The sequence below is a fragment of the Lissotriton vulgaris genome, assembly GCF_964263255.1.
Source record: "Lissotriton vulgaris chromosome 7 unlocalized genomic scaffold, aLisVul1.2 SUPER_7_unloc_1, whole genome shotgun sequence".
Lineage (NCBI taxonomy): Eukaryota > Metazoa > Chordata > Amphibia > Caudata > Salamandridae > Lissotriton > Lissotriton vulgaris.
Window position 1 is genome coordinate 2,336,263 of NW_028240614.1, and position 15,011 is coordinate 2,351,273.

At 47.4% G+C, this 15,011-nt stretch overlaps 1 protein-coding gene across 1 annotated transcript in view; it reads right to left on the reverse strand.

Moving 5' to 3' along the window:
- Positions 1-13,115, reverse strand: part of LOC147672977 (sulfotransferase 6B1-like) — a 218,356-nt gene extending 205,241 nt beyond the window's left edge. Inside the window, exons 1-2 of the mRNA XM_086947850.1 lie at positions 13,060-13,115; positions 9,995-10,082 (exon numbers count right to left, since the gene is read on the reverse strand). Of these exons, the coding sequence (XP_086803976.1) occupies positions 9,995-10,082; positions 13,060-13,115 (144 nt within the window). The remainder of the gene's footprint in view (positions 1-9,994; positions 10,083-13,059) is intronic.
- Positions 13,116-15,011: the final 1,896 nt, after the last annotated feature.

A 15,011-nucleotide genomic window follows, 5' to 3' on the forward strand; every position in this document is an offset into this window, starting at 1 on the left:
GGAACCCTATCTGTTTTTGATGTATAACCAGCATGATAGATTTTTAACGTGCCGTTTTAGGCTCAATCTGTCACCCAATATTTTAGCGTATCCCTCTGGTTTTACTGTAACGATTGAGCAGAAGGGTGCCTGCGGCTGCGACGATAGGTCTCCGCAGGACACCCTTCATTTTGTACTTTTATGTTCATTTTATCGAAATCCTAGGCGTATATTTTTTGTTGACATCCTCAGAAAGCAGAAATTTCGCCAAGCAAGAGCTGCACTGCTTTTCTTACAGAGAGCTAGTGATACGCACACCTTATGCTCTATTATAAGCTTTTTAAAAGTAGCTGTAAGACTGAGAAACACAAGAAATTAATCATACCTTTGCATAAAATTATTATTCCTCTCCATGAATTGTACCTTCTACTCTCTATAGTTTTAATTTGTCAAAAGTTCAGAAATGTAATTTAATGACATTTTTATTGTGTAATGTATTTTTATGATGGTTTTTAATCGTCGAAATAAAGATTTACTGAACTGAACAGTAGGAATCCTTCAGAGCTCTGGCACATTTAATCAGACATCGCAACAGGCTTGTTCGAATTTCTCACTCCTCATCGACCAGCCTGTTCACCCCTTTTAAGAAATCCTTCCACTGATGAGCCTTTAGTGCTTCTTTCACCCTACTTATGTAGCTTTCTCCTTGAGTTGCTTCCACCAGCTCTGCTATGGACAGGGCTCGAGGGCAGGCATTCTCGGTTACAAGATGTATGAAGTATTCTGCCCCTCCATCTGTTTCTCTCTGCATCCTTGGATCTTCGGCCAACAGGTGTCTTGAAAGGTAATCAACTGGATTGTTTACCCCTGGCCGATATGCAATATTGAAGCTGTATTGTTGCAGTTGTATTGCCCATCTTTCAATTCGGGTGGTCCATTCCTGGCTGATCCACTAAAAAATGGTACTAGGGATTTGTGATCAGTGATCACATTAAACTGATGTCTGCACAGATAGATATGAAAGTGCTGACATGCCCACCTGATGACGAGAGCCTCCTTTTCGATCTGGGCATAACCGGTATCTACCACCATCAGTGCTCGGCTGGTGTATGCGATGGGCATCCACTCTCCTCCTTAATTTTGCTGTAAAAGGACACACCTCAACCCCACCGGACTGGTCTCTTCGATGAGTTCCATCATGCCTCCTGGTTTGAAGTAAGCCACAGTAGCTCCTTGAAGCAGTGCTCCCATCACTACCTTGAATGTCTTGGCATTATCACTCATCCACTTCCACGGTGTATCTTTCTTGGTCAACGCCTGCAGTGGCTTTGAAAGTGTTGCCTACTGGAAATGAACCTTCCACAGTAGTTGACCAATCCTAAGAAACTGCGTATTTACGTGGAGTTCTTGGGAATCACAGCTGCCCAAATGGCTTCAAATTAAGGCAGGGTCAACCTGAAGGCCCTCCTTCAAAAGTCGATATTCAAAGCATTCTACCACGTTTGTGCTGAATGAGCATTTGCTCTTGTGGAGCGTGAGCCCATGGTCAATGAGTTGTTGTGAAGCGGACGTCAACCTGGCATGATGCTCGTCCAAGATGCCCGAAAAGATGAGCACGGTATTACTGACATTAATTACTCCCACAAGTCTTAACAGCGCTTCTCTTATTGGATCCTGAATACCTCTGCTGCGGAGGACACCCCAAAGATGAGCCTCTTGAACCTCCTCAATCCCACATGCATATAAAATGTGGTTATGTATCGACTGTCCGAGTCTAGGAGCAGTTGATAGTACCCTGAGGTGAGGTCTACCTTTGAAAACCACTTGGCCTCGTTGATGTCTGTCACAATTTCATCAATTGTCAGGGTGATGTGTCTCTCTCTTTTTATTGCCTTGTTCGGCAGGTGCATGTCCACACACAACCTTATAGCCCCTGGCTGCTTGGGTTTTGGTGCTATTACCAAGGGAGAGACCCATGAGGTCGGTCCCAATAACTTTTCAATCATTCTGGCTCTTTCTAGTCAGTCCAGCTCTGCCTCGACCAGAGGCCGCAGATGAAACAGCACTCGTCAATGTCCCAGTGCCACCAGTCTGACTGTTTTTAGCAATATGTAACTCACTTTGACCCCACTTGAAACATCCTAATCCTTCAAATAAGTGTGGGAATTCTTCTGTGATGTCTTCTGCATGTGACAAGTGTACTTGCTTAGCGAATAACACTAACCCTAAGTCCTCAGCTGTGTGACAACCTATCAGGGTGCCTGCACTCTCCAGAGTGACCCAGAATCTTGTTAGCTGCTCTGTTGTTCCATGACTTCCACCTCTATTACTCCTTGGAGAGGTATAGGAGTAGCACCTCCATAGTTTTATGTCTTTGCTTTGGTATTTACCAGCGGCAGATGCGGTTCCAGCTGCAGATACTGCCCAGTATCTAAAATGTGCACTGACACCCCTGTGTCAATAAGAGCTGTTATTGGTACACCACTCACGCTCACTCTACACATGGGTGCGGGTCTCCTCTTTTGGTTGTGGTGTTCTGTGAATGATACAGTGAATACTTCACTCCTGTAGTCCTCTTCAATATTCTGCAATTGTTTGCTCACCATGGCACAGCACCATGCTCTTCCTCCACGTCAGAGACAAATTTTACTTTTCTGAATTTCTTGAAATTTTCCACACTACTATTCTGTCTCAAATCTCCTGGGCATACTTTTGCAAAATGGTCTGGTTTCCCACACTGCAGCCAAATGTTTCCCTTTGCAGGACAATTCTTCAGTGTATGACATGAGAACCCACAGCTCCCGCACACTTTTTGTGTAGCTCTGGCCAGGTACTTTCCCTACCTCGGCCAGTCGCCTTTCAGATGCCCTCCACCCGTTCATTTTTAACTTTCACAGGGGCCAAGTGCAACGGTGTAACTTTGCTGTGCTGTGGGTCAGGGCCGATTCCATTTCTTCAGCCCTCACGTCGGCTATTTCATGAGATCTGCGCAGTATCGGGATTTCATCAAGTGATATGCCCGGATGGCGGAGGATCAGTTTTCTTAGATTGGTGGACCGACATCCTTGAATCAGTTGTGCCCTTATTTCTACCTGCTTGTCGAGGCCAGTGCATGTGCTGGACAATTTTCGGAAAAAACAACAAGTGATGGACCGAATGTGGATCAATGTCACACATTCCCCCAGTCAAAAGATCTGGGCCCAAATCCATCGTTTTTTTGCACTCCACACCACCCTGGGTCAGACAATGGCGATATGCAAATCAGCTCTGACCCTGTTGCCCCATGGGTACAGTCCATCGAAAATACGATGGATTTGGGCCCAGATCTTTTGACTGGGGGAGTGTGTGACATTGATCCACATTCAGTCCATCACTTGTTGTTTTTGCAATTGCCGCCCTAAGTGCGCTGGGGATGCCCAGACGTGGGTCCCAGGCACTCCACACCACTTGGAGTCAAGCTAGCCGGGCTGATGAGAGGTGTTACCTCGAAACCGGTCCGGTCCTCGGATGCTTGATTCCGTTCTGGGAAGGACATGTCTTTTGTAGTTCGGACTGGACTGTTCCCATGGGGCAACAGGGTCAGAGCTGATTTGCATATCGCCATTGTCTAGCCCAGGGTGGTGTGGAGTGCAAAAAAACGATGGATTTGGGCCCATATCTTTTGACTGGGGGAGTGTGTGACATTGATCCACATTCAGTCCATCACTTGTTGTTTTTGCAATTGCCGCCCTAAGTGCGCTGGGGATGCCCAGACGTGGGTCCCAGGCACTCCACACCACTTGGAGTCAAGCTAGCCGGGCTGATGAGAGGTGTTACCTCGAAACCGGTCCGGTCCTCGGATGCTTGATTCGGTTCTGGGAAGGACATGGCTTTTGAAGTTCGGACTGGACTGTTCCCATGGGGCAACAGGGTCAGAGCTGATTTGCATATCGCCATTGTCTAACCCAGGGTGGTGTGGAGTGCAAAAAAACAATGGATTTGGGCCCAGATCTTTTGACTGGGGGAGTGTGTGACATTGATCCACATTCAGTCCATCACTTGTTGTTTTTGCAATTGCCGCCCTAAGTGCGCTGGGGATGCCCAGACGTGGGTCCCAGGCACTCCACACCACTTGGAGTCAAGCTAGCCGGGCTGATGAGAGGTGTTACCTCGAAACCGGTCCGGTCCTCGGATGCTTGATTCCGTTTTGGGAAGGACATGGCTTTTGTAGTTCGGACTGGACTGTTCCCATGGGCCAACAGGGTCAGAGCTGATTTGCATATCGCCATTGTCTAACCCAGGGTGGTGTGGAGTGCAAAAAAACGATGGATTTGGGCCCAGATCTTTTGACTGGGGGAGTGTGTGACATTGATCCACATTCAGTCCATCACTTGATGTTTTTGGACAATTTTCGGAAGCACGAAAAAAACATCTACTGACTGCCCTTCTTGCTGGCGAGCTTGTCTTAATTTAAAGTGTTCATAATCCGGATTAATTTGTGGAACAAAATATCTGTTGAGTGCTGCTACCGCGGTGTAATAGTCATTATCATTGCCAGTATTCAGTAGATCAAGGATGAGGTCGTACAGTTCATCCCCAGCCATGTGTAGCATGGTCGACCTTTTCACTGCACCGTCCACTTTGCGATCCTTGCAAAAGTAGTTCTCCAGCCACCCAATCCACTTTTTCCATCTCGTTGCCGCAGGTGCCGGGTCAGCTAGTTGACTGAAAGCAGGTAGTGCAGCTAGTGATGACCGATTACAACGTTCATTCGGGTACTCTTGATCTCCATGGTCCTGCACCAACATTTTAGTGCCAATTCTGTGTTGCTGTCTTTCTGCTGGTGTGTCCCTGTTGTACTAGATAGGTAAATTTAGCTCTGATTAGAATATTTCGCTATGTTTCTTCTTTCTTTTTTCTTTCCAGGGACTCTTTTCTGTTGCTGCTCATCTTTTATTTTCTATTTACAGGCCTTCCCCCACGTTGGCCTTCAACCCAGGCGAGCCTTCGCGGGTCACGTGTGTGGGGTCTCTTTTTTCCCCCTCCTGCGCTGCGTGCTGCTCGCAGCCTCTTCTCACTCACCGGCTCTTGTGCTCAGGTCTTCAGCCACGGCCCTTCACCTTCCAATCCCGGGGCCAGCGGTTCCTTATCGTGCTGTCAATCTGCTCACTGCAGCCAGTGTGTTACCTTGCTCTCTCACCGGCGGCTGCCGCAGCCTCTCATTAATTGTGCCTTCGACATCAGCCACGCTCCGCGGCCACCTGTAAAGAAGTAACACTTCTTGTAGGTAGTTAAAAGTATGATTTATTCTTATAAAAAGGATCCCATCCATTAGGTTACAAATCCCAATACAGACAGTCAGCTCCAACTCCAAACTCTTTCTAATCATAACATTCTAAGTAGACTGCTGGCACTGATGTAAGAACATTCTAATCTAAAAGGTGTAGCATCAAGATGCCACACATCTCTCTTCTTACAATAAAGTAATATATATAGTAAAACTACTTAACAAAGTCTTTCAGATGTGCTGGTTCACGAGTGATCCTTGACGACTTGCGAAGACACAGAGATGGTCCACCATGACGAGATGAATCTAAAGATGAGTCAGGATTTAAATCAGAAAAGTTACCACCGGAGATAAGGGGCAAGATGTAGGTAAATCACATTTACCGATTTTGAAATACCGAATATTACCGAATTTTACCGAATCGGTATTTCAAAATCGGTAAATGGGATGTAGGTACCAACATCTGATTTTTTTACTGATTCCTTAAAAATTCGGTATTTACCGATTGGATAAATACCAAATTGGTATTTGCTATTAAATCATATGGGCCTTGAAGCCCATAGGATTCAATTCAAATACCGATTCGGTATTTACCGAATCGGTAAATACCGAATTTGTCAAGGGTGCAGGGGGTGTCACTTTGACACCCTCTAGCACCCCCAAAACGGGCATGTGTGCAATGTGGCACACAGACATGCCCTAAGGGCACGTCTGTCTGTCACATGGCACATGTGTACATGCACAGATGTGCATGTACACAGGAATCGGTATTTTACCATGGATTTGTATTCCATGGTAAAATACCGATTCTGAAAGCCATGTGCCAATGGAAAATTGGCTACCCACATTTCAATCTTGCATTTTCGGTAATTTTACCAAATCAGTAAAATTACCGAAAATGCAACATTTAAGGGCCCCTACATGTCAATGGCCATTTACCGGTCGGTAACGGCCGAATTCGGCCGTTACCGGTCAGTAAATGGCTATTTTCGGCCACCTACATCTGGCCCAAGGTCCTTTCTGATGACCACAACTCTGTTGAGATTCCAAATACGATGATCAGCCGTCTTAATTGCATTTTGGAAAACCTTGATGACTTGAATAGGTTTCATGAACATAGCAGACAACATCTTATTCTTATTAGATGGATTTTTTATGAGAACCCAATCTCCCACTTTAACACAAGTTTTCTTAACACTCTTCCTCGCATCAAAAAGCCTTTTCCTATTTTGTATTCTTTGAGCTTCACGTAATTTCCAGTCAACATGATCATTTGTAAAATTCAACTTGGGTTGTAAATCATTAACCCATGCTGGTGTTACCAATGTGTTGGCTCTTCTAGATCTAAAAAGCTCAAAAGGAGACTTATTGGTTGTGGCATGTGGCGATAACCTATACACTTTAACCTTTTTAAAGATATCACAGCTCCAGTCAGTACCTGAAAATTTAGCCATCCTAATAGTCTCCTTAAGTACTCGGTTGAACCTCTCAACTATGCCATTGGTTTCTGGGTGGTATAAAGATGACTTCTTGTGTCTAATGCCATGTTTGGAAAGAAATAACTCCATCTCCTTTGAGACAAATTGACAACCATTGTCTGTAAGTATAATGTCAGGAAGACATTTTGGAAATGGTGGAAACTAAACTCTCTTTCAGCAGAATACCTCCCTCTGAGATAGTGTGACCTAAATATTCAATGGAGTCTTTCCTAAATTTACACTTCTCAATTTTTACAGTAAGACCAGCGACACATAATGCTTCTAAAACTTCCATAAGTCTCAGATCATGTTCTTCATTGTCTGAGCCAAAAATTAGTATATCATCTTGATATATCTTGACACCTTTTAAGCCTTTAAGTACATTCTCCAATGCTCGCTGAAAAACGGAGGCAGCAGAAACTAGCCCAAATGGCAGCCTCACAAGGCGAAACGTACTAAAGGGTGTGATAAATGCTGTTAAATCTTTTGACTTCTCATCCAGACCAATCTGGTGGTAGGCAGATCTCAAATCTACAGTGCTAAAAACTTTAGCACCTTTCAAAAGGATCAACATATCAGAGATCTTAGGCAAAGGGTAATAATCACTAACCACATTCTTATTTAATTCTCTCAAATCTACACAGAGGCGTAAAGAACCATCCGGTCTCTTCGCTGCGACAATGGGGGCGACCCATTCAGTCCCCACAACAACTTCTATGATGCCTTCTCTAACAAGTTTCTCTAACTCCGCTTTCACCCGATCTCTAACAGCAATGGGTACATTACGCACCTTACAACACACCGGAACAGCATTATCTCTCAACCTAATATGATGTATATAGTTTCTTAGACATCCTAATTTTTGTGAAAAGACACTAGAGAATTTTTTTTCTAGACCACAACTAAATTCCAGATCATCAACGGCAACAGCTTTGAGATCTTGACTAAAAGGTTCTTTCAAAATGATAGGAGGTGACAAATTCGGGTCTAACATAACTCCAAGATCTCTTTGTGCAAACCAACTTATAATGCTGTCACCCTCTTGAGACACATAGACTTTAGTCGTGGTCAACCTTTCTTTGTAATTAATGAGTCCCATAAAATAGCCAAGTAGTTTGATGGGCTTATTACCATATGCTAAAGGTCTGATATCAGGGCGAGACAAACTTGTCTTGTCTTTTAAATTCTTTAAATAAAAATCTCTTGCAACTATAGTTATTTTGGCTCCAGAATCAAACATGACTTTGGTTTGATGTCCATCAACAAAAATGTCATCAGATGGACAATTTTTGCTATCTTGACTGCTTATAACTTGTACCAAAATCTGACCACAGTCAACTTCTTCAATATCTTCTGTTAGTTCATCAAAGTCATAATAGATTTCATTCACTTTACCTTTATAATCTTTCTCTTTACACATATGAGATACATGGCCCTTCTTTTTTATTTAAAAAAAACGGATTTCTAACTTTTGAAGTTTAAGAGAGTACCTTGAGGCGTTTTGAAGTCCTGTGATCCAGTAAAGAGAACGCCAAATTAGAAGCCTTGTTGGGATCTTGTAAAGTAGTAGCTTGTTGGAAACAAGCTTGATCTCTTCTTCTTTTTAAAAAAAAAATTATTATGTAGATGTTGAGATCCTTTCTTCTTCTTTATCCCATCCTCGTCGCCAAGTGTAAAGAAGTAACACTTCTTGAAGGTAGTTAAAAGTATGATTTATTCTTATATAAAGGATCCCATCCATTAGGTTACAAATCCCAATACAGCCAGTCAGCTCCAACTCCAAACTCTTTCTAATCATAACATTCTAAGTAGACTGCTGGCACTGATGTAAGAACATTCTAATCTAAAAGGTGTAGCATCAAGATGCCACACCACCTCAACGATGGTTCGCCGGAGCTAAACCACGCGGCTGCTCCGTTCCTCTCCAGCGCAAGCAGGGGCCGATTCACAGAACTAATCTTAGACAAAATCCTAAATATACTACTTTTGGTGTTCACAGAAGCATTTAGTAGTATTAAAGTTAGTATTTTGTCTTACGTTAGTATTTTGTCTTAAGTTAGCATTTTGTCTTAAGTTAGCATTTTGTCTTAAGTTAGGATTTTGTCTTAAGTTAGGATTTTGACTTAAGTTCGGATTTTGCTTTAAATTAGGATTTTCTCTTAAGTTAGGATTTTGTCTTAAATTTTGGTCTTAAGACAAAATCATAACTTAAGACAAAATCATAACTTAAGATAAAATACTAACTTTAGTACTAGTAAATGCCTTCTGTGAATATCAAAAGAAGTAAGTTTAGGATTTTGTCTCAGATTTGTTCTGTGAATTGGCCCCTCTGTGATTTGCTACACCTTGTCTTCGCCGCCGTCTTCATTGTGAACAGCTTCATCAGGCCATCAAGGACGTGGGAGAGACTCTTTGTCACCCCCGTGCTGTCCGCTCCACATCACGGTATCAGTGCACCTTTATTTATCCCATCGGAGCCGCGCCCGGACCCTTGGGTGTGTGTTAATACAATGTATAGTCAGGGCTCGAGTCGGGGGTACACGTAGGTACACAGCGTCCCCCACTCTTTTCACAGGGTGGACGCTGTCCCCCCTGCCAAGAAGCTGGGCTCCACAGAAATAAGTTGAATGTGTCTGAGGAAGGTTCAGCTCGTAACGTCATGAGGTCATTTGCATATTGTCAGTCCCCCCAATTCTTTTTATAGGACTCGAGTCCTGTGTATAGTAGTGGCCGGCTGGCTCACAAAAATAAGGAGGAGTAGTGTTGAGGATGGTGGGGGTGGGAGTAGGGCATGCACTTTTGTTTCAGTTTGGGGGGTGCAGAAGACATATGTAAAGGAGGGTGGGTTTGAAAAAAAAAGATTTGGATGTGGTTAAGGTAAGCAATTTTCAGAGGGTGGTGGGGTGAGTGTCAGGGGGCAGAAGGAAGAGTTACATTTGGCTGTGTCGCGACTCCCCTGCACCTGGGTATATTTTGGAGCAGAGGCAGATAATTTGGGTGGAGCCATCCACAACATAAAGTTAAGGAAAGCTAAGATGTGAATAACGGGATGTTTGGAATGACGTCAGACACCTTAGGCTTTGCTCTCCGTTCCTATCTGACGTCACTCACAATCCCTCAATGGGAAACATCTCTGCCGTTCATCTATAAAACCTGTGTGTTCACCTTCTAGCATAGTATAGTCGTCAGAGGTGGGTTCAACACTTTAATTCTGTAACATTCATTAATAGCGCAGAGGTTTAGAACTCACCCATCTGAGAGCAGCGCTTACCTTCACTCTGCTCGCCTCCATGGCCCTGGGGATGTTGTCTCGGTGCAGATGCGTCATCAGGACTCTTCGAGGAGGGATCTGGTTCAAACTATGGAAGAGAAGAAGTGGCCAATGACAAGTCTGACATGGCAGAGGGCTAGACCCCCTCAGAGGCCCCTCATTACCAGCTCGCCACAGCTGCAGGTCACAAGGCAAGCACACAAGGAGCTGAGCTGGCAAGATGGCTCAGTGAGCTGAATGCTTCACGTTAAACCTAGACTAGAACAACTCAGCCTTCTATCCTTCTAAGGTTGATAACGTGACTATCATTAAAATGCGTGATACAACCTACTATTTATAGCACTTCGAAACTGGAGAAGAGTGACATGAAGCTAAATCGATAAACAAGTTATTACATTTGTCACTGCAATGAAACCAAGGGCAGAGCAAGAGGGTGGCCACAGCATCTGAATAAGGTATTCAGCCTTAGGTTGCACATTCAAGACATCTTGTATATACTTTAGTATATACCTATATGTGTATGTACTTTGTGGGCGCTGGAGATCAGCCCTAGGACGTTTCTGTTTCTGCTTAAGGACTTTTTTTCTGTTCAACTGCCTATATTTAACTGTCTTGCTAGAAAACAAGAGGGCAGTAAAATACCAAAATCACTTTAGCATTCTCTAGATTCCAGTCCATTGAAATTGTCTTCCACGAGCACCCGTAGACAATAGTATTTTTTTCAAATATTGTATTTTCAGTGATATGACCACCGAAGGCCCTGATTTTATCAGAACTTTGGACTGTACCATTTCCCGTTGAAAGGCAATATTTCTCCCCATGTGTTCCTATACCTGGTGCATCACGCAGTTTGGTACTCCCTTTCCCTCCATGTTAAGGAACAGTAGATGTTTCAGCACCCAGGCTAATGTGCTGCATAGATAAATACATATAAGGTCCCAAAGCGAGACCGATTGCATTGCAAATGCTTGTTTTTGTAAGAATGTAACAATAGCAAAGACCAATCAAAAGTAATGTTAAAAGAACAGAATTGACTTATGCAGCAATGTCAGTCTATGTATAACTAAGAAACAAAGTCACAGAAAAGGAAAAATAAACCTTATATACATACCACATTAGCAACTTCAAATTAATTCGTGACTGCAACCCCCTCAAAGCCAAGCTCCTGATAGCGAGCCTTGCAAAGAGGGCGTTGGGGGTACATCGAAAATATACCACACATTAGTGATTAAGGCCTCCGACTGCCTCACGTCCCACAGGCGAAGTTGGGTGGGCTGGGTGTATTCCTCGAAGGATACCCATATCGTCTACCGAGAACGGGCCATATCCCACTGCCTCTGGCTGATGAAGTCCAAGTATTTACATACAACGTACCTCAACCCATTTGCCTATGACACACTGGCCAGGCCTCGAGCCCCATGTTTAAGCTGTGATACATATTCAGGCATAGCCCTGGTATAGAGGGGTACCAGCGCTAGACAGGCAGCGCCCTGTCCCAGGTTCTGTCTTGCATTATAACTGGTTGGGCCGCGCCTGTTGGTGGTTTGGGAGCGAGAGACCGGTGGGCCGGCTCAATCGTGAACCATGGAGAAAGAGAGCTCTTGGGGACCCACGATCTTAACCACTTCGCCAGGAAATTCGCCGTGTGACCCCGTCCCGCCCCCTCCGTGAAGCCCACCAGGTGGAGATTGTTATGCCGGGTCCTGTTTTCTGTATCTTACGCCTGGCGATGCAGTTCTTGCGTTCGTGACTGGAGAATGGCCATCTGCCCCTTGAGTTGTTAGACATCATCCTCGACAATGAAGATCCGGCTCTCAGTTTCCTTGATCCGAGCTGTGGCGTTCCGGAGGTCCTGCCGGATGAGGGTCACATCCACGCGCACATCCGCAATCTTGCCTTCAACCGAGGTTTGTGAGGCCCATGGTGGCACCCGGGGAGCCAGAGGCGGATCTCACAGCAGGGAACCAGCAGATTTAATCAGGTAAGCCGGGTTTAGGCAGGTGAAGCCACTGCTGCGCAGATAAGGCCCAAACCAGTTCGCCGCTGCTCGATATGTGCAGCCGAGCCCTCCGCTCCAGATGAGGCAGCCCCGCAAGAGCAAGTGATGGGAAGCAGGAGGGGACAAGGAACAGAGTCCAGTAGCAGAGTCGCAAGTGGGCCCCTGCCTGCAAAGGCCACTGCGCCCCAGCACGGCCACACCTTGGTGACTCAGCAGAAGCCCTCACTCCCTCTAGGCCAACAATGCAGCAGGCGAAGGCACAGACCGTCCCAAACCTCAGCCCAACGGGAGAGATGGGGGAACAACTGGCAGAGGTCCTCAAACACCACCAAGTGCCGCTCGATGCATGCGGACGACAGCCCCAGGTGTAAAATCGCCGGATATTGGTGCGGCCTTGGGGGGGAAACCAGGATGATTACTGAACTCAGGAGAAACTCCCATTCGTCCCTGCCCCAGTACAATCCACAAAGAGGAGAGACCAGGCCGACCAGAAGGAGTGAGGGGCCCACACAAGGCCCTCCCCGCCGCTCGATGAATGCGGCCGAGGATATCCTCCAGGGCAGCCAAGCCCAGGGAGCGCTGCGCGGCCCCATCGCGTCCCTCCGCTACTGGCATTGTCAAGGGGGGCTGACCCAGGCTTCTCCCAGTCAGGCGGGATCACAAACACAGTGCAGGGCCACACAAGGCCGGCCTCACCTCCATCAGCCTCCGGTGCGCGCAGGGGGGGGGGGCAGCCACCGTCCCAGGCCCCCACCACTGAGGCCGGGACTCACTTGCACCGCAGCCCTCTGCTCAGCGACCCCAGGACTCTCGCAGGCTCCACCAGCGCCAAAGCAATAGCAGCCTCGGTCCACCTCCTCCGATGCAGGATGAGGCAGCAAATGTCGCAACTGCACATTTGGGAGGATCTCAGGGGCACGATTCAAGGCCAAGCTGCTCGGATGCCACACATTCAGCCCGCCTCTGCCAGCACCGATAGAGTGGGGGGGGAGCCAGGAGGCATGGAGAGGAGGCACTCAGGGGGCCCCAGCAACCGTCCCGGACCCACACCACTGCCCGGACTCACCTGCTCCACAGCCTCCCGAACAGCAACCTCCGGATCCTCCGATGACCTCCCGGCATCGATGGGAGTGCAGCCTCTGTTCCCTGCCCTTGCTGCCCGACACGGCAGCCGAAGCCGCAGCAACGCCATCAGGGCAGCCGAGGATCCTCCCACTCTAGGACCCCCTTTACCAGCACCGATGGTGGAAGGTCAGACGACGAGGGGAAGAGTCTTTAGGGCCGGCAGCCGCTCTCCATCAGGATGTGTGACTGTTGGACTTGGCCCTTTAACCTGAATTGTTTCGTTTTTCACCCCCCCTATTTGAGGATATCTCCCCCGTGGTAGAGAAATGTATAGGCCATGTGTGGTGTGAGATGCCATAGTACATGCTGCGCAATGGCGTGCGCAGACTGATTTTCCCTATTTAAACATGTCATGTGATGGATGGGAAATACAAATGTTGAATGTGATGCAATGGTGAACGCACCTGTAATTCCCCCATTGTAAAAATGCACCTTGGAGAAATGTCACTTTTAAAATGGATGCCATGGCTGTGTGTTGTGACAGTGACTGAGGTGGGTTAGCAGTTTAGTTGTTTGTTTCCAAGCCACCCCAGCTTTTGGAGGGAAACCTGTCACCCAGGGTGCTCTACTCCTCCCCTAGACCAGTTAGAACCAGTTTCCCCAAACGCTTCTAGAAGTGGGGTGAGGGGCATATTAATAAGGTGGCTGTGCCACCATGTGCTCAGTCAGAGCATGGACATGAACGTAAGGGGACATGCTGCCAGGAGGTACCGCCACATGGACCTGTGTGCTGGCCCCTGAGCCCATATGACCCCTCCACTGTCCACATAGCCAGTGAGATCCTGCTGCTGGAGTTCAGGCTGCTGTACCAGGAGGAGTGCCATGTTACAGGGGATGATGGTTCAGAGGAGCTGCTGTCCTGTACTGATGAGTGCCCACTGACCTGGCCTAGCACTGCCTGGCTGCTCTCCTGCCCTAGATCCTCTTGAGCGCTACACCTGCGCCCTGACTGCTCCCTAGTGCCTGAAAAAGAAGAGCGCTTTATATGACTGCCAAGGAGCCCCCCTGACTGTGCACAGAAGGAGGCGAGGAGCGCGACCTGTCGTCCCTGAAGCCCCTGGTGGGACTGAACATGTTTAAATCGCTATAGTCGGGGTGCCAGGGGAAGAGGAGTTGAGGCCTGCAGCGCTGTTCTGCCTAAACGCTACCTTTAGAGAACTGTGCCCCCCTGCGCTGTGCTACTAATGTGCTTTTATCTCCCAAGCGCTATTTTGCCCAGAGCTGTGAAGAACTGTTGCTACCAGAGCTGTGCTCCAAGCGCTACAGCGATTCTACAGATTGCTGCAGCCCTACCTGTGGCCCCAGCGCTGTGCTCCTATGGCGCTGTCCCCTAAGCGCTACATGGCCGCATCTGTGCTGTCTTTCAGAGCGGGTGCCCACCCCGGGTAATCGCGGCTCTCTATGTATTTTAAAATTAGGCGGGAGACTACCCTGTGTTTGTGCCGCTGTGGGTCTCCAGATAAAACTAAGCGGGTGCCACCCCGCGTGATTGCTGCATCCCTGCCGATCGGAAAACCCAGCGGGAGCCCACCCCGTGGGTTTATTGTCACAGTAGCGGGAGCCTACCCCGCACTTCAATTTGGCCGGTAATCACCGCCGCCAGCCCGGGCAGAGCATTGTGGCAGGACACTGATGGCCGCCGCGCTGCCCGCAGCGACCCGGAAACCTTGCCTGGAGGTGGGCAGGGCGTCAACGACATCCGGAGCTTTGAGGAAGCAGGAAGAAACCAGAAGGAGGCGAAAGTATTTTGGGGCTCCCGTGGTGGCGAGGGAGCCTCATTTGTGGAAGGAGACCGGGGCGGGAGCCCACCCCGCCGGTCAGTGCCAGACAGAGCAGCGAGAAGATCGCCGGTGACTGGAGGGGCCCCGGAGCGTAGCAAGAGGATTGCCCGCG